The sequence below is a fragment of the Argiope bruennichi genome, chromosome 2 (genome assembly GCF_947563725.1).
Source record: "Argiope bruennichi chromosome 2, qqArgBrue1.1, whole genome shotgun sequence".
NCBI classification, from domain to species: Eukaryota; Metazoa; Arthropoda; class Arachnida; order Araneae; family Araneidae; genus Argiope; species Argiope bruennichi.
Genome location: NC_079152.1, coordinates 95,877,183 through 95,898,229, shown reverse-complemented (window position 1 = coordinate 95,898,229; position 21,047 = coordinate 95,877,183). Strand labels below are relative to the sequence as shown.

Sequence of the window (21,047 nt, the reverse complement as noted above, 5' to 3'; positions counted from 1 at the left end):
TTTGAGTTGAGGAAGTTTTTAATAGAAGTTAGGGTAAAATTAATGATGAAGAAATAAATGAATGATTCAAATTAGACGAATATTAGACTTAATTTTTTAAAAATTTAATTTGTTTTGCTTTGTGTTTTGATTTTATAATAAAATAGCGAGTCCATTTTGTTTCAACTTAAATTTATGAAGATCATATATTCTAGTTACAGGAAAATATTAATATTTAAATATTAATATATAACACTGCAATTACTTTCAAAGAAAGTGAGATTTTGGATAGAAATACAATTTTCGTTTTTAACATGCCATTTCATAATTACAATTCGAGGATGTTTCCGGTAAATTTAATTACAATGGCATTTTTACTATGATACGAAATTATAATGATACAAAAAAAAAATAATAACATGATTATCCGGACGTCTTTGACTCTTGCTAAGTCATCGATGATGATAGTGAGAGAAAAAAATTATAACCCCGAGTGCCACTTAAATGAGCTACACTATTATTTAAAAAAAAAGAGTTCTCTCTAGTTGAGTTTTCAGTCTATGTAGTGCATTAAACTCTCTGACAGGCACCCTGTTAGCGATATTCCTGAAAGTACAAAATTATTAAAAATTTAAGCCTTTGAGATATTTTTTTACATAGAATCCTTGAGTAGAGGAGAGAAAGAGAAAAGCATGTGTAGCTTTAAATGAATTCAAATAATTTCATTCTCTCTTGTTGACGACGAAATAAGTGAGCATGTTTTAAATAAGGAAAAAGATAAGTTATATCACTGACTTTCCGACCCGCCCGAAGACACACGGATAAATAAATATTGAATGACCGGACCGCTGCAACTGCAACACTGCCGGGAACTGCGAGTCCTACGGGCCATCACCGGCCACGGTACAATACTTTCTTTAGGAAGTACGTCCCAGCATCGATGGGAGGAGGCAGACCCCCACCTTTTCGTGTACCCTCCAGGGTGGCATCTCCTCATCATTTCGAGGTGCCCCACGGGGGTATAAGGAAAAGAGCAAAGAGAAGGAGGGTGAAGACATGCCAAAAAATTATCGTAAAACTAAGCAGGCAGGATTGAAAACTATTTGAAAATTTTCCGAGCAATGTTGATATTTGTGTCAGCACATGATATTATGAAGACTCATTGTATAAATGTTAAATTTTTGAAACCACGATTAGACTATTTTGTAAGCAAGCGGACATTCGCCACAGAAAGAATTGTATAATTTTAATTGTGGATGAGAGTTTGGAAGTGTAATTGTAAAACGCAATGCAATTGCATTTGTGAGAGTTTGGTTTAAATCTGCGTTTTTATAATGTAATTGATGTGCAGTGGTTTGAGTTGAAATAATCGTATCGATTTCCGATATTATTATAATGTTATGCTGAGTTATGACCAATAGATCGAAAACAAGACTAATGGATTTCGTAAACTGGAATTTCAATCGATAGCACCATAAAATATGAACAGATCAACTTTAGAAACTTACATTAAATTATCTGGAAAAATCTATTTCCTGCATTGGGCAATTCCTAGCAGTTAAGAAGTATTGAACTTAAGAAAGAGTATAGTCTTTTCTTCCTCTCTTCTTTTTATTTATTTATTTTTTGAAATTTATTTTCAAGAAATGTAACCGATTCTTTAAACTTTGGAATGTACTGAACCATTTTTTTAATTTACTACGTCTCCATTGAAAACAAATAGAATTCAAAAGAATAGAAATCATTATTCATTTCTTATATATATATATATATATATATATATATATATATATATATATATATTACTAACATAGAAATGATACAGATGAAAAATAAATCCTTCTTTCTGGCTTTGCCACTCCGAAAACCCTTACATTCGAAATTTAAGCAGAAAATATAATCAACAGTTTGCAGTTATTATTATTCGACTTTGGATTCCCAGATAGTTTAACTAATTTTCTTTATTTGTAAGAGAGATAATCTCTAATGAGATAGTTCGGTTTTTCAGTTTTGAGATAGTTAAATTAATATATATATATATGTATATTTGATTTACTGTTAAAATACCAATATGAATGTAAAAAAAAATACTGAGCAAACGCTTTAAACATAAAAGAAAAAATATAAATGTACCTAATAAGAAGGAAGGGTAAATTCCTTTCTTGGCGATCATATCTTGTCTATTTGGCGAGTTTTCTAGCTGGCAACCCTGCCCTACTTCGGCTACCATGCCACCGTAGAAACGCGCGAAGTTTTCAGTCTCCGAATACCAGTATCCCCTATGTAATTTGCCGGGAAGAGACATGTGACATTACTTCGGTGTCTATGCATGCTGGCTACCATGCGTTAAGTTGTGTACTCAATTTCTTAAAAATATTATATGGATGTTTGGAACGGAAGATACTGAGCAAATATTTGTTGATTAGAAATTGACTATGATGGGCTGCGAAAGTCAACTTGGAACCACGAGATTTTTGTCGTTGTGTTTACAAACTTCTTTGTTGTTGATGTCAATATTCCATACCGGTATTTCAAGTGTTAAAGGTAAGAAGATGTTTCAGTCAATTAGTTTAACATTATGAGGAAACATTGACTATTTAGCAGAAATATAATTAAGTTTTATATGGGAACTAGAAAAAAAAAATTTTTCAGGAATTTTAAATTTCGCCTTTCTAATTTAAATTTTTTTTAAAAATTAATTGTAAAGTATATAATGTAATGAATATATAATCAATTACCCATATAATCCCATACTTAGAAGAAAACAAAATTTGTTAAAAAATAGGGCGTTCAGTTCTTTTGAAGTAATATGATGTTATAAAATTTGTAAATATTTTAGTTTTAATTTGCAAATTTCCAAAATAAATAAATAAATGCTGTAACACTGAAATTCGGGACTTTTATAATAACTTCAATAGAATTATTTTAGCTAAAATTTGAATATGAACTATATACAGCGAATTTATGATAACAATATGAAATTCAAGATAACCATGAAAATTATGAACAATTCATTGAATGTCAATAATTTGTCATCAAAAATTTATTTTCGAATACATTTTCGGGCACTTTAATTTATAAAGTTATCTAAATGTTTATTAATGCCAATAGCAGAGGAAAATACTTGTAACGTCATTTGAAAATTATTAATGAACAATTATTTGTTACAATTACTAACAACGGCATTTTATATTAATTTAATTTTTTTCTTTTCTTGCTGTTTACTTTTAATAGTTTTTACTCATTGTTTTAAATTTTAAAATTTTGCTTCAATAAATGAAACCAACATTTTTTTTTATTTTACTTTTCTAGTTATTTTTCATTTAATAGTTTTAATTCATTATTTTGAATTTTGAAACTTTATTTCATTAACTGAAAACAACAATTTGTGAATTTTACTTTAGTAACTTTTTTCTTTAATAATTTCGAATCATCATTTTGAGTTTTGGAACTTAAAATAGTTAAAAGAGTTATCGACACCGATATTTTATATCGATTTTAATTTACTCGTCTGCTGTTTGCTTTTAAAGATTTGTGCTCATTATTTTGAGTCCGGAATGAATGGTGAAACTAAATAAAATAATGAATTTATTAATGATAATATAAATCACAAATAAATTTTGTCTCTTGTTTATTTTATTTTTATTTTTTTATTTATTTTTAGTGATTTTACCAGAAGGAAATACAATTAATTGCTAGATATTCATATCTAAAATATGACAAAAATGAATCTAAGGAAATGAAAATAAGATCTGTCTAAAAACATTTTTTTTATCCAAGGAATGTTTTAAACAATTTTAATTTTTGAAAACTTATAAAAATTGACCATAATTCTGTCTGTAAGTGACTGCCATTTATATAACAATTTTTGTCTTATATAGATAAACCTTAAATGGAATTTGAACTCTTGTTGGATTTTTGAATATTTAATATAATATATAATAATAATTTAACTTCAAAAGAACATTTTTGCTCAAGAGATATAATGTCAGACTTTCTTTGATTGTAATAGAATATATGTAGAAAAAAATTTCAAATAAACCGTTTTGTTCTTAGAACATACTTATACGAAATTAATTTGTATGCCTATGTATTTAAGAATCAATTTATTATTTCGACGCGATTTTCGATAAATTATACAGATATAATTATAAGAATAAAATTAATCTAACATTTTAATTTATGGATTTATCATTTTATAGTGCATATCCTTACTTTATGTACTTTTGTGAAAGTTTGGAATAAACAATTCTTTTTAATAATAAAAGAACAATATTGAATTTTTCTGCCATCTAAAAAGTTAAATAATTTCTGCCAGCTAAAAATTAAAAGTTACTGACAAAAATTCCAAGAAAAATTCCGCAGAAAAATTTCAATTATTATGATTAAATTAGGTAAACGTCTTTAAATTCACCATTCTATGAAATAGTTGTCTTCCACAATACATTCTGCTTTCCTCTTTTTAGTTAACTAAGATTCTAAAGAGATTGAAACACTGGAATATATAGAATTAAAATAAGAAACAGCAATATATTTATTTCGTAGATTCTTTTAAAAATAATATATTTAACAGCAGCTGATGTAGACTCTTTTCAAATATCTATGTATTTTGAATGAAACATGGTAAAATGCATTATTTTTTATATAATATCTTAAAATATAAAATTTTGTCTCAAATAATTCATCTAAAATATTGCAGAAAATTACAGCATATTTGTTCGCCAATGTTCTTGAATCCAGCGATGCGAATAGCAAGCATTCTTCTCTATATTAAGCGGCGTTTTTCTGAGATTGATAACTTTCATTATGACAAACCTTCAATATTCGATTTGTATTTAGGCTTTGATGGCGCGAATAATTAATTATCTGAAGTTCGCATTATTTATGCGATTAATTCTTGATTCACAAGAGATGTAATACCTACAGACTAAACATCAAATAACTGATTATGATTTCTTTTCAAACCACCTCTGTTAATTTATTAACAGGAGCAGCCATTTTCAATAAAAGATACGAGAAAAATGCATTTATAGCAAAAATGACACTCTATAATGATGGTGTAATTTTGCATCGCAAAAAATAGTGAAATCATAGAAAAGCGAAAGGAAATGATTTATTTAGTCGATTAAAATTGAAATTCCATTTAATTGTTAAATTTATGTGCATAAGTAGTTATCATAAATGAGGGGGGCGGAAAGAAAATCGAATGGAATAATAGATAACAGAATGCAAACAATTAATAAAAGGAATTAAAATTTTCATTAAAAAAATTAATTCACAAATTTCTACGCTTCTGTAACTTTGAAAAAAGAAAAATCAAATGGCTGAAAATGAAGAAATGGAAGAAAATGCTTTATTGAGTAGATTAGAAGTTTAATTTACAACTGTAAACTTTTTAAAGTTTTTTTTTTTAAAGTTTTGAAAAATAAATCTTGTAAAATGATTTTTAATTTTAAATCCTGTTAAATCTCTTTTAAAAGCTGTTCGTGCATGCTTTCTTTTTCCTCCAACGCCACGCATTCGATTATTTTTCATACTTTATTACAGCACAGAAATAAAATCTTCAGCAATAAGTGAAAAAAAAAAAAAAAAAAAAACGGCAGATGAGAATTTGAAATAATAAACACTTGGAAATCTTCAAAAAGTGCGTCAATCCAAAGTAGATGGTTTCAGATCATTTCACTTTTTTATGAAAGAGAGGATATAAAAAAATATTTCCTGATCAAAATTTTTGGCATTATTTTATACGGACAAAAAAAAATGAAAGCAGGATATATAAAATACTAAATTATACAAATATACACAATTTTTATCGGACAGGCAAAATTTCGTCTTAAATTGTATGTTTTAATAGATAATTCTTCCTCATCATGAACAAAATTTAACCGTATTTTGTTAAATGCATAAAGATTTTTTTTCTTCGCCTTTACGTATATTTACAAAATATATTCAGTTTTTCTTTTGATTAGGTCAAAAAATTTGGGATTTATCAGCAATTTTAATGGATACAAAAAAACCCCCCATATATTTAGCTTTTTGCATTTTACTGGCATCGCATTTATATACATATCAAAAAATAAATTTAAAAAAAAGCAACAGGCGATCAATCCTATAATTGAACTGGTTCAAAGCCTACCACTTGTCTAAAATAACTGTAAATTTAAAACTTTTTTACCCAGATTTTACGTTTTAGTTAACGAAAATATCAAATTGCAGTAATTTTTTTTACCCATAGAAAAATTAAATAATTAAGTGAAGTGAAAATGATCTTCCGTCGCTGGAAGATCATTGGCCTCTTTTTCTTACTTTTTTATTCCCATCTCCATTCTGAAGTCCATTTTGTTCTTGGTCATAGAGAATCACTTCCCCTTCGATTTTCTGCGGCATTCATCGCTCACAAAAGAAACAGGTTCAGAAACCCCCCTCAATCACTTCTAAAGTGGAGGGTTTCTTTTTAACGTCAACTTCACGTGGAAAGATTTTGTTGCCTTATAAACCCCCTTTTTCTGTGCCACTAACAGATGTTGTCTTTTCTTTTCTTTTTCGATGGTTTGGAAACAAAGTTGACTGCTTCTAGGTGTGATCAATTTTACTATTTTCGGACACTTGTTGATAAAGAAGTTGTAAAACATAAACAGGTGTCCTAAAGCGAGTAAACATGTTTTTAAATTTGTCAATCAAAATGCAGTGTTTCAATTTGCATCTTTGTTAATATTTATGTTCATTTTTTTTTTTTTTTGATACAAAGTAAATATTGCCTGAAAATATTTTCTCCTTTTTATTTTTGCATTTATAAAATAAACAATAATAATAAAAAAATTATCTTCGAAATATTCGAACTGAGATTTTGAGATATATTTGAATACTTCAAATCCAATTTTGACTCGATAATTTAAAACAGGTTTGAGTAGACAGATAAAATTAAATATCTGTTCTACTCCAAATTTTTAGATTTCAATCCATATTTGATTGAAATCCTTTCAAATTAGCGTATTAATTGCATAGAAAGATGCTGATGAGAAATCAAAGAATATCTGTTCCAATCATTCTTCAAATTTGATTTATTTTCCAGTGTACTTAATATCTTAACGTTTAAAAATTCTACGAAAAAAAAATCAGAAAGCAAAAATTCGTTATGACTTTGAAAAGAATATCAAAAATTTAAATAAAATTATCATTCTGCAATTTTTGAAAATAAAGGTAAAACATATTTATAAGGGTAAAACTTTCATTGTCACTTTCCAAATTAAAGTTGCGAATTTTGCATGGAAATAATTTAAAAGATTATTAAGTTAGAGAAACAAATTGATCAGAAATGAAATTTGTATTATTAAAAAGAGTTTATTATTATTATTTTTTAAGTTAAAAAGGCTGAAAACATAATTTTACACATCAACAGTTTACGGATGTTATCTTGAAAAAATTTTTTAAAAAAATCCGAAATTCCATCTAATTTTTAAATAAATAGAATTTAAAATGTCGCTCCAAGAATATATTTCCACCTTATATATTTGTAATCGTAGCCCTAGGTGAAATTGTTTGTCCTGTAGAGCTTCAGCACGCAAACACTTAAACATTCACATGCTCTCATTTATTATTATTAGAAAACTCGTTCAATTTATTTCCATACATTTCCAAACATATTTTCATTACATACATTAATAGACATATTAGACATAATATGTATTTTCATTACATAAATTATTATTCTAGATAGACAGACATATTATTATTCTAGACAGACATATATTATTATTCTAGACAGACATATATTATTATTCTAGATAGTTAAAATTTAAAAGTACCAGCACACATTCTCCAAAATAGATAACCAAAAATCATTGCTCAGATTCAATTCAACCTTAATTTCTTTTTTTCAAAAAATTCTTAATTCCTAACTTTTTTTTAAGGTATCCGAATACGTTGAAATGGCTATTTTTTTCAAAAAATCGTATTTTTAGTTTTTGGTTTTATTGAATAAAGCAGTTATTTAGCTTTACAAAACAGCTTGTACTTTGTTTCTACGTCAATTACAAGCCGAGATATTAGCAAATTAGTAAAGCTCGGTAAACCGGAAGTGGGTGTTCAAGTAACCGGAAGTAAGCATTTAAATGCCCATAAAACTGTCAAATTTGATTGAAATTCCGCGATTTTTTTAAAAAATAATTTTAGTATATTATTAATTTAATATTTAAAATAATTCTGCACCTTAAGGATATCTGGCAACGTAAAATTTAAGGAAATCTGGCAACATTAGTTTGTTTACATTTGTAGCGTGCGTTGCGATTTTGTTGTGATCTTCTTGTTTAGTTTTTACAAAAATAATAGTAATCTGCATTAATTTGATAGATTATTAGTGAAATTTTAGAAAGTGTTAGTGTTTTTAACAGTGCTAGTAATGGGTAATAATAAAAACAAGTGTTACTCTCGCAAACGGAAATTCGGAGGGAACAGATACTCCAGTAAAGCTACAAAAAGTAGTAAGTTAGATGCTTCACTGTTAACAGTCAGTGAAACAAAATTAAAACAATCTTCGAAACCTTCAGATATTCCTATAAACAACGAAAAGAATGTGCTTATTAATTTCCAAATCCTCAATGACATTATTTCATCATTATGTTGTCCTGTGTGTTTTAAAAGTGGAGTTAGCATTATCCAGGAGTCTGTATTTGGCTTAGCGATGAATATGACATTAAAGTGTAAAAATTGTGACTATTCAATATCTTTCTGCACCTCTCAAAAGGTAAATAAAATGCATACCATAAATCTTGCATTTGTTTTTGGTATGAGAGTTATTGGCAGGGGACATTCTGCAGCGAAAAAACTGTGTTCTGCGATGAATGTGAATGTGCCTTCGAAAAAGTCATTTGGCTATCTCGAAAAAAAACTGGAAGCTGCTGCTAGTAACGTGGCATCCAAAACAATGAAGGAAGCTGCATTAGAAATTAGAGGTGACTCAGTAACTGAAGAAATAGCTCAGTGCGGTGTGTCAGTTGATGGCACATGGCAACGAAGAGGGTATTCATCTCTGAATGGATGTGTCACGGTCATTTCAATAGACACTGGAAAGGTGTTAGACATTGAAGTGATGTCGAAAGTGTGTAGAATTTGTGACAAAAAAAACAGCGAAGCAATAAACTCTAGTCATACCTGTACAAAACATACAGGTTCGTCTGGTGCTATGGAACCTCTTGGTGCTTATCGTATTTTTGAAAGGTCTGCTGACATGAGGAAACTACAATATATAAAATTCTATGGCGACGGGGATTCAAAAGGATATGATGCTGTGAAAGATGTTTATGGGAAGGATAGCGTTACAAAATATGAGTGTATTGGACATATACAGAAGCGTGTTGGCACAAGGCTAAGAAAATTAAAATCGAAGCAAAAAGGTCTTGGAGGTCGAGGAAAACTTACAGACACCTTCATCGATAAATTGCAAAATTACTACGGAATTGCTATCCGTAGTAATGTGAATGATTTGGAAGGCATGCAAAAGGCAGTAATTGCAGCATTTTTTCACTGCTGTTCCAGTGCAAAACAACCAATGCATGGTCAATGTCCAGTTGGGCCCGAGAGCTGGTGTAGATATCAGCAAGCCATATCGAACGGAAAAAAATACAAGGAAAAATCAAAAGGGCTTCCAAAAAATGTCCTCAATAGCATCAAGCCTGTATACATGCAATTATGTGACAAAAATTTGCTACAAAAATGCTTGCATGGGAAAACCCAAAATGCAAATGAATCGTTCAATGGAATTCTTTGGAAATTTATTCCAAAAGAAATTTTCGTTGAGTTGTCAACATTGCGGTTGGGTGCATACATGGCAGTGATTCAATTTAATAAAGGATTTGAAGGACTGCTAGATATTTTAAGGCATTTTGGTGTAAGTTTGGGGGTGTTTACCCTCAAAGGTTTTGCTGAACTCGACGAAGTGCGAGTTAACGAATCCAAGCGACATTCTTTGCCCGGAGTTAAAGTTGCCAGAAAAAAAAATCGGGCAGCTAAAAAGAAAAAATTAGTTAAAAATGAGCAAGCAGAAGGTTTAACTTATAAATCTGGGACATTTTAGGTTAGTAGTCACATGTATATAGCATATATGTGGTAAGTTGTAATAAAAATGCATTTTTCTCAAAATCACTTTTTTTGCATATTTTGCCAGCGATAAAAATGATAACTTGAATTATTCTAAAGCAATTGCTTTGAAACTTGGTATAATCTTTCCTTATAATGTTTTCTAGAGCGTGACCTAAAAGAATGTTCATAATAGGAATATTTTTTAAATTATGGTATGTTATTTGAATAATGGTGTTATAAAATATGCAAAATACCCTGTGATGGTTCTTCGACTAGCTCTAGAAGTTTTATTTATTGGGGTAGCCTTAAAATTTTAGGTCATTCCCTAGGTAATTGCATAAGGATTATTTAAATACTAAATTTATTGAATTTGGTTAAATAGAATTTCGTGTACCATTTTTGAAGTTTTCCTAAAATTTCTTCAAAATTCACCATATATCTACCAATTTTCTAAAACTAAAAAAAATTATTGCAAATTTTAACTTATAATAGCTTATGTACACATAAACTGAAGTCAAAAAACATGTTAATTTGTTTCTATATGATAATTTTCAAAAAAAGTGCTCCGAACGTATTCGGATACCTTAAACTCTTTTTACTTGTCTAGACATCAAACTTGGGAAACAAAATTAATCTTTTGGCAAGAATGTTCATCATTATTTTAATTACGTAACTGAAATAAACTTTTAGTTTATATAAACGAAAAACATTTTTCCTATCAAAGTCAACATTAATTAAGGAAATAAATTGATATCAAGTCATTTTAATAATGATTTTTGAAGTATAAAAAAGTACAGTATTTTATATACTCTTTTAATGATGCTGTTGTTTTCCACGAACGCTGATGGATTAATGAATTTAAATTTCTTAGTATAACGCAAAGCCAATATGAATGTATGAAAATAAATAAGGTAATTTAAGCAGCGATTACTGATAAAATGGACAGAAATTTAGTAACGTATGAATTTTTAGAAATATTTTACTGAAAAAGTAATTCCATACAATTATTACAGTAGTTTAAAATGAAATCTTAGAAATGTGATGTATTAATTTCTTTTATTAAGCAATCTTAGCGTATCTTGAATGTTTCCAATAGTTTTCAGACCTGGAAATCTGGAAAAACTTGTTGTGAGGCACAAACAATTACAGTTGAATTTTTTTTCTCAAACTGATGGGTTCCCTTTTGTTAATATCTAGTATGTATAATCTAACAATACAACGTATATTCAAAACATAGCGCGATGGGAAAACATAGTATTTGGGAGATCTTTCAATGATAATACAAGGGCACTAAAGTTTCAGAATTTCTTTCTAAATGCGGAAGAAAAAAACTATCGATATGAAGAGAGTGATTCTTTAATCTGTGTTAATTTCGAAAACCGTACTATCTATATTTATCAAAATTAATTGGGAAACCTAAAAAACCCACCACCCGGTCACAATCATAACCTATTTCGTCAGTAATTTTTTTTAATATGAAAATTTATAGTCTTCGACACTGATGGACTGCCTCTTCCCTACCTTTGTTCTTCTTTGTTTTTCCCAATGGAACTTTAAAAGTACTTCTTCATTTTCCATTTTCTCTGGGGTAAACCTCAACAGAATAACATAGTTCCAATCATTATGTTGTTATAGTCAATTAATTTCACCACTTCTTGAACGTAGATAACAAAGCAAGCCACGATTAATATTGAAATAAAATTAAATATAATAAATGTTCCGGAGAACCAATTAGTTGCAAAATGCGGCTAGCTTTTTAATAAGGCTCTCGAAATGATACTTTATTTTCGATTAATTCGTATCCAATTATCTTATTTTCGCCTGCCAAAAGATAAATTTACCATAGAAGAAAGGAGAGAGAGCGAGAGAGATTTTTCGGAAAACCTGTAACTTAACTTAAAGCTGTCATTGAAATACAGATGTAAAATTGTATTCTTTTTCGATTCTAAGTTTGATTGGAAAATAATGATATGACTATTTGTGATATTAATTTTTTTTTTCAAATTTAATCTAAATGATCAGCTTTTCTTTTTTTTTTTTTGCATTATCATATTCGATGCAAACTAAAAGAAGGTATTCATGTAAAAAATTAACCTGGAGATTTGTGTGAATGTTTACTTCTCCAAATAACCCTTTGTCCTTAAACCCAATTTTTGGAATTATATCTGTTTATCTGTAAATACGACAGTTCAAAATCACAAGCAATTTGGAATGTAATCCACATCACCACAATTATAAATTTTTATCTAAATCTAATACCAGAAATTTATTTGTCTATCAGTCTACGCGATTTTGAACATGATTCCTGAAAACCATTAGACACTAGAGGAATGAAATTTAGCATATGGTTTTATTATTTGAATCATAGTTACGAATCACAATTTGTACCATTTACAGCAACCGGTCTATCTATGCGCGACACGTGAATGCGGCAATTCAAAATTAGTACCTTAGATAAATGGAATTGTTAAGTTATTTTGTGAGTAGTCGTGTGTCAGCATTCATTAGTTCGAAAAAAAAAAAAAAGAAACCCAAATAATTCTTTTTTCATTGTGCTACGAAGCACAAAACATGCCAAATCATCTCCAATTTCGTTTCTTGTTTGTTGCATTATCATTTTTTTTACTACATACTTCTCTACCAAACGGTTGTTTTCCTGATCCTTGCCTCAATTAATTTGAAATCATTTATATGAAAAGTTGTTATGCGATTTGGATTTGCGCATTTTCGTTGGTATATATATATATATATATATACAGGGTGATCAAAAAAAAAACAACCTTCTCCTATATATGAAACCCTAGCGGCCTATCCGCTCAACCAATCGAACAAAAATTTCAGACATGGTTGTTTGAAGGTATGCGCTGGAGATTGTGATGATTCTAAACAACGCAGAGCTCACGGTTACGGTTACGGTTACAATGAGAGAATTTTGAAATATTCGAATGGCAACACCCACTTTTTCCTTGCGCAAATTGATCAGCGTATTGAAAAACCACAAATGGCGGTGGAACGATTAGCGTGTGACGAAAATTGCCGCCATAAAGCATTTGCAAAGAAGAGCATTATAAAGGACCAATGAATAACACAGAGAGGAAAGAGGAAAAAAAGTTTTTATTGGAATGGATAGTTATTGTTACAGATTTTAAGCGTGTTCACCTTCGCAGGCGACAACGCATTGCATTCGGGAGATTGTGGACAACAATACCGAACGTAACATGAAAGGAGAATCTGCATAAATTCACGTGTTATGGCATCTTGCAATTCTGACACATGTCATGGACCAGGCTTGTACATCTTAGATTTCAGATAACCCCTGAACCAGAAATCCATAGGAGTGAGTCGGGGGATCGCGGTGGCCACGAAACTACATAGTTACTAGAGATGACTCTATCACCAAAGTGTTGTTGCAGCACTTGTCGAACACATTGGGCGACGTGTGGAGGAGCCCCATCTTGCATCCATACAATGTCCCTAATAACATTTCGTTGCTGCAATTCAGGAATAACGGAATTCTGCAACTGTGTCAGAATTGCAAGATGCGATAACACGTAAAGTTATGCAGATTCTTCCTTTCATGTTACGTTCGGCATTGTTGTCCATAATCTCCCGAATGCAATGCGTTGTCGCCTGCGAAGATGAACACGTTGAAAACCTGTAATTATAACTTTCCATTCCAGTAAAAACTTTTTTTCTCTTTCCTCTCTGTGTTATCATTATTCCTTTATAATGCTCTTCTTTGCATATGCTTTACGGCGGCAATTTCCGTCACACGCTAATCGTTCCACCGCCATTTGTGGTTTTTAAATACGCTGATCAATTTGCGCAAGGAAAAAGTGGGTGTTGTCATTCGAAAAATTTCAAGATTCTCTCACTGTAACCGTAACCGTGAGTTCTGCGTTCTTTAGAATCATCACAATCTCCAGCGCATACCTTCAAACAACCATGTCTGAAATTTTGGTTCGATTGGTTGAGCGGATAGGTCGCTAGGGTTTCATATATAGGGGAATTTTTTTTGACCACCCTGTATATCACTTATTCTATATTCATCCATACCGTTTTTAATTATTTTTGTCTTATAATTAAATTTACTAAAATTTGTTATTATTTTAATAGAAACTAGAATCCTTAACGACCATTTCTAGATTATTCGAATAAAGTCACATATTCTTTTCCATCCGTTAAATTTAAATTAGATTCATTCATACTCTCTTATTTATTAAACACTAACATATTCAATTATAATATTTTAGAAAACTACTCGAGGAATTATACTTAATATGTCAAAAGAAAGTATTCATACCGTTAATTCTCTAAATAATTAGGCAAAGAAAAATAAAAATGTTTATTAATAGGAAGAATTCTTTAACTTTAAAAAGGCTTCAATCGATATTGAAATCAAAACATCGATGAAGAGTTTGTTTATTTAAAGAATTCCTAACCTAAATTCTGAAAAACTTCTTTAGAATTCTTTATACATTTTTATATTCAATTTTTCCACATCTCTGATTTTCTACAGACATCCTTCTTGTTGTTTTCATTTCTTTCGCCTATTCATGTTCTTGAAAAGCAACTGTGCAAATACGCGAAAATTGTAAACAGCTTGCAAAAATATTTCCCAGTTTCTTTTCGTTTCGTTAATTTTCTTTGTCAAATCTAATGGATTCTTACGTCTTTCAAAGAACTGAACATGATGAAAATTTATTTAGTCCGAAAATAGAAGGAATGAATTTTGTTTTATTTTCTAAGCTTCTAAATGTCAAATTCATATTTTCACAATGTTTCGAAAATTCCAGGTACGATATCGAATCACACGATATTAAAGATGAAAAGTATTATACTTTGATGAAATTATTTTATAGGAACAACTATTAAAGAAAACGAAATCTATATCTGAATTTGTTTTGAATTATACGCTGACGATAAGCAAACTTTTTGCTTTAACTTCATTTTAACTTTTATGGAACTGCACATTACTCAATTTCTAAAAGTTATTGAATAACGAATAGAAGATTAAATTATAATTTTTATTATCCTATTAATTAAAATATAACTTTTTAAAAGTTTATTCAATGAAATACTTCTTGGAATCTTAAGTATGAAATTAAAAAAGAAAAAAAAATACACTTGGAAGACTCCATTTTTATATTTGAAAGCATCAATGCTTGAAATACAGACGAAAAATAACTGATACAAAATTCTAACATGAAAAATGTTCGCTGAAGGCATATAGAATCAAAAATACGCATTTCCTAGCTAGGAATTATTGCGAAAGCAAGTCGTATTTATTTTATTCATTGCCCCGCATAAAAAGATAAGCAGTTACTAGAAATGTTTTGAAAATTTAAAAGAACTATTTCTTTTCACGTTGTTACTATGCTGTCGGTGATTTCAAGTTCGGTTGTTTGAGATTATTATTTTTCAAATTTTTGACTGTCTCTTACGCTTTATAGATACAAGCTTAATATACACATCGCTGGTGTTTATAAAATCGCAATAACTGCGTAAAACAATGAAAAGAAATAAAGTGATATATATTACGCATTTTTTTTTTCCATTTTTTTACAAAATGATGAAAGCTACAGATAATCCGGTAAGTTAAGAATTTTTAAAAAAATGTTTTTCATTCATTTCATTTCTTTTTAAAACGAAAAAAAAAATAATAGTAAAAAAAATTAGTAAACAATATATGGAGCACTAAAATTATATAGTTAATTTCTTGATATTACAATGAATTTTATAAAATCTTCACAATTTTCTGAAAATGAGTTGTTTAAATTATTTTGCAAAGAAAAAGACGAAGAAGAAGTTTGATAAGAAAAAAAAAGAAGATTTTAATGAGCATTTAAACCTTAAATTGAGCTTTGAAGTTACATAGAAATGGCGAATTTAATCACCATATTTTTAAATTTTGATAATGAATGTTTTCGCGACATCAGTGTCTTTGTACTTCATTCCAGATAATTTAAAGGAGCTCTGAAAACTGATTTATTTCCTGATAATATCGTGCTGCATTCTTTAAAGAATTTTTAAACTCTAAATTGAGCTCTGAAGTTGCTTGAAAATGACAATCAGCGAGTTTAATCGCCATATATCTGAATTTTGTTAATGAAAGTTTTCGTGACATCTATGTCTTTGTACCTGACCCAGATGGTGTAGCCATTTTCAATTCAAGAAGCTCTGAAAATTTTATTTCTTGATATTGTCGTGCTGCGTTCTTTAAAGAGATTTTAAGCTCTAAATTGAGCTCTAAAATTGCTTAAAAATGGCAATCAGCGAGTTTAATCGCCATATATCTGAATTTTGATAATGAATGTTTTCGCGGCATCAATGTCTTTGTACCTGACCCAGATAGAGTAGCTATCTACAATTAAAGAAGCGTTAAAAACTTTATTTCCAGATATTGTGGTGCTGCGTGCCTTAAAAGAGTATTTAAACACTAAATTGAGCTCTGAATTTGCATAGAAAGGGCTGTTCTGCAAGTTTAAACGTAATATATTTGAATTTTGATAATTTTATTTAAAACGATAACTAGCCTAAATTTATTTAAAATCTGAGTTTAATTGTTTGGAAAGTTTAGACTGTCATTTGGAATTATTGAATATTTGCTGCTTATAATATTAAAAATCATTGATCACTTATCTTTTAAATAATACAGTACAATCAATTTTTTGCTTTGATTAATTAGTTTGTATTGTTGTTCAGTCACAACTATTTACTTAAATTGAAATGAATCAACCCATTACGTGTTTTATATACCACGTAATTAATTTCCTTTCTAAGAAATAGCTTCTTAATAATTTCATGAAATTCCATCCACTATGTTATTACAGAATGATTTACATGATTTATATTATTTTACTAATTTCTTGATAATTATTGTACTGATAACGTCGCAAATAAATAAAAATTTACTTCATTCTTGCAAAACGTATTTTTAACTTGTCAAATGCTATATTCAAATAATAACTATTATAATTATTTCCAGAGTATTTTGATTATTTCTATTTAAAGGGGTGGGATAAAATTTTAATAATGCTTAGACAGAATTTATTTGATTTTAATATTATCCGTTGCGAAGTTTCTTGATATATTGTCTTAATAGGAAGATTGTTTATGTGCGCGAAGTTTCTTGGTATATAGTCTTAATAGGAAAGTTGTTTATGTGGGAAAATACTAGGAACTGCAAATTTCTTCCGTATATTTTTTGTTTCGAATTTTTCAGTGTTGGTCAACAAAAATACATGCAATTGGAATTGACTTTACTTGTCATGCTTGATACTAAACAGCACATTAAATTTTCCTGCCAATTTTACTTTTTCGAAATGTTTATAGTTAAATAATATATAGAGTCTTTAATTTTTAAAATTTTATTTTTTAAAATTTATTTTTAATTATTATTTTTTTAATTTAGAGATTATAAGAACAATTATTTGGAAGGAAATAAGCTATAAAATATTTTTCCTACTCTTAATATCTAGCAAGAGTGTTTTTTTTTTTCACGAAATTTCATTGCATGGATGTTCTGTGTCTAACTTCATAGTATGTACTAAAAAGAATAGGGAAAATTTGGATTTCTTCCTGTTCCAAAACTTGAATAATGTTCTAAAATTTTGAAGTCGAGATAAAAAAGCAAATTTTAACTAACCCTGCTTTTTAAAAATTTATTTTATTTATTTATTCGTTATCGTGTTCACATAACCATCATCAGATAAACAAGGAAAATGTTTAACTGCTGACGGAAGTAGTACAAAAGGAAACACGGATCTATATTTTTGTTGTAAAAATATTTTAAATTTTACACATCTAGTTCACTGCTTCTCGAGTAAATATTTTTTTTTTTTTTTTTTTGTTATTGCGTTTACATATCCAAGAATAGTAGGTTCATATAAATCAGCCTTTAGACTGGTTTTGACCAACACTTGACCTTCACAATTCTAGAAAAGAAATAACGTACCGTATTATGATCGTTTCTTTTTGTAATTATCATATTCACGTGCACATGGCAAGACATGCAGTAAAACTTCCTATTGGCAGAATTTAATAGAAATCTTTACTTTTGGTGCAAAAATCGCATACTAAACTTCATCTTACTATCTTATGACATTTTTAAGAAATCTTGTAATAATTATATTAGTGATAGCTTAACCGGAATGGATAGGCATGGGTCCAAAAATAGTTCAATGGCCAAAAATGGTTCAAAAATACATGTTTATTCACAATGTGCTGATTTGTTAGAACCTGTAGTCGAATTTACAGTTATAATCCCTATTGTTTTTTATTATCAAAGTACCAGAAAATTAAATGAAGTTGATTTAAAACATTTTTATGACATCCTTTTCAGTTTTTAGACACGATATTTTCAATTTTTGCATGAATATTTTAAATCAAATTTCTTAAATTTGTTTGCAATTAAATAATGCTTCATTGCCTACTATCCTCCTTTAGAAACCAGCTTCTTCGCCTGAAAAATTAGCTTTCCTGCTTGTAAAACTATTAATATGGATTACTTTTACTTAAAATATCTCTTTGCTAGTTGATGAAAGTGACAATAATGAATTTGGTGTAATCAGCTTACTACAGATTACTAAGCGTGCAAATTTAAAAAAAAAAAAAAAAAAAAAAAAAAAGGTTTGAAATTACGGAGGGTGGGTGTGGAAAGGAAGAGAAACTCATATTTTGGAATTAAATACCTAATTTTTTTAAAACTTATTTTTATCACTAGAAAAAGCACGAGATTGAATGGCTTGTTTGTAGCAATTAAATTAATTTCAACTTCATTATAATTATAAAAGTATGGTTACAGATAGTGTATGAAACTAAATTTTGAAAAATTGAAATTATATAAAAAAAAATTTGCGAAAATGATATTATCATCATTATAGAGGAAATTTTTTGAGTTTTAAGATAGTGTAAAAATTATTTTTGTGAAATAATAGATTAGTTAACTCTTAATTGAGTTATATTTAATTTAACTTTCAGACTTTGAAAAGTTGTCAGTGACCTTAAAATGATTTTGAAGAGCAGATGTGCGAATTTTCATGAAGAACAATCAAAAACTGCCGATTTGCCCAAATAATCAATAAAAAACATTTTTCTTAATATATTATAGCTAATGTGATTCATCGTTTAGTATTAACCACGATTATTATTAATACTAAGTGCAGTTATTATTAATTTTAACCAGTTAATTGCATTCACTGTTATGTATAGATCTAATTTCTAATATTTGGTAATAGAAGGAAATAATAGAAAATGGTTTCTTTTGTAAAAAATGAGGTCATGATTTTTATCTTGCATTTAAATAAAGAAATGAAGATCAGTCAAAAACTGCCGATTTGCCCAAATAATCAATAAAAAACATTTTTCTTAATATATTATAGCTAATGTGAGTCATCGTTTAGTATTAACCACGATTGTTATTAATACTAAGTGCAGTTATTATTAATTTTAACCAGTTAATTGCATTCACTGTTATGTATAGATCTAATTTCTAATATTTGGTAATAGAAGGAAATAATAGAAAATGGTTTCTTTTGTAAAAAATGAGGTCATGATTTTTATCTTGCATTTAAATAAAGAAAAATTCGCGAGTACCGAAGGTTTAAAAAATTGAGACTTAAGAGCCGCTAAATTATATGCGCTGCATATTTTACATCGTGTGTTTACTCTAACTTATCTTGCGATAAATAATTTCTTTCTATCTTTATTCTTTATTTTACCTTATCTCATAAGCGAACACATCATTGAAAAAAAAAAGTCGATTCTGTGCAGTGTGATTGCAGTATTAAAGGACCCGCTGGGAACCAATTGAGTTCCTATCCGATAGTTAATATGGAAACATGTCCCCAATTATACCAAACCTCAGAACACAGGACTTGATATTCAGCACTTGAAGCCTATGGTGATGCAGTTTCCTATAGGGAGCCTAATCATCTTGTTGATCCAATTTAGAAGCAACGCTACAGTGACTAAAGGGGATTTTCAAGGGTTTCTGTGGATTCGGCTCGTTTATGCGATTGAAACATACAGCAGATGTATTTTCTGATTTATTCTCTCAGAGGATAATCTGAATGAAATAAAAAAAAAAGAACTTTTGTTTCAAACATCGTCCAATCGATGCTTATTTTCTGAAGAATATTGAAGTTTTATTTAAAATCAATGTTTTAAAAATCTTTTGGAATAAAAATAAGTTAATTTTGTTTAATGAATTTCGTAGCCAGATTTATTATATCATTCTTTTTGCCGATAGATAAATTTTGAGCAATTTCTGAGAAAAAGAAAGTTTTGTTCTTTCTTATATTGCTTGTCAATTTTTTTTTCTTATAATTGTGTAGGAATAATCATCAACGGATTGGTTTAATCATTAAGAATTTTTTCTGTGTTGCAAAATAATATCGTTTGTCTTTTTGATGAGTATCGTTTTATCATTTGCATTTCTTCCTTAAAGCAAAACAGATCATTTTCTTTTTCCTCCTTTAATGAACTTCCGTTAAGATGCTACTCCAAAAAATTACAGCGAACATCTCTTAAAGTATCTTTAGAATCATTCTTTATTTCATTTTTCAGTAGTTTTAGTATAATATTAAAAAAAGAAAGTGCCTAATTGTTAAGATTTGCATTTCTTTATAATGATGCTATTTAAGGAATAAATAAAAATTGTTTAGAATTGAAAATTTAGCAGATTAAAAATGAATCCGATAAAGCACTTAGTAAAAACACTCTTTCTTGTGAAAAAAAAACTTTAGCCTGTTTAAGCATAATTTTGATAAATTGCTGCTATTTGAATGAAAACATATTTTTTTCCCCTTTCGGATTCAAAGTATATTTTCATTGTTGTTATTGCCACAAAAATAAAATGGTAGAAAACGATGTTGTTTTAGCAACAATCTCCTCTCGGAGATTGTTGCTAAAACATCAGCATTTGTTTGTAAATTAACTTCAGTTGTTGTAAATTATCATTAGTTGTTATAAACATAAACAACTGATTG

At 28.8% G+C, this 21,047-nt stretch overlaps 1 protein-coding gene across 1 annotated transcript in view; it reads left to right on the top strand.

Annotated features, from left to right (window-relative positions):
• The first annotated feature begins 2,252 nt into the window (after positions 1-2,252).
• Positions 2,253-21,047, top strand: part of LOC129961935 (BMP and activin membrane-bound inhibitor homolog) — an 85,224-nt gene continuing 66,429 nt past the window's right edge. The window contains exon 1 of the mRNA XM_056075576.1: positions 2,253-2,523. Coding sequence (XP_055931551.1) covers positions 2,415-2,523 — 109 coding nt within the window. The 5' untranslated portion in view covers positions 2,253-2,414. The remainder of the gene's footprint in view (positions 2,524-21,047) is intronic.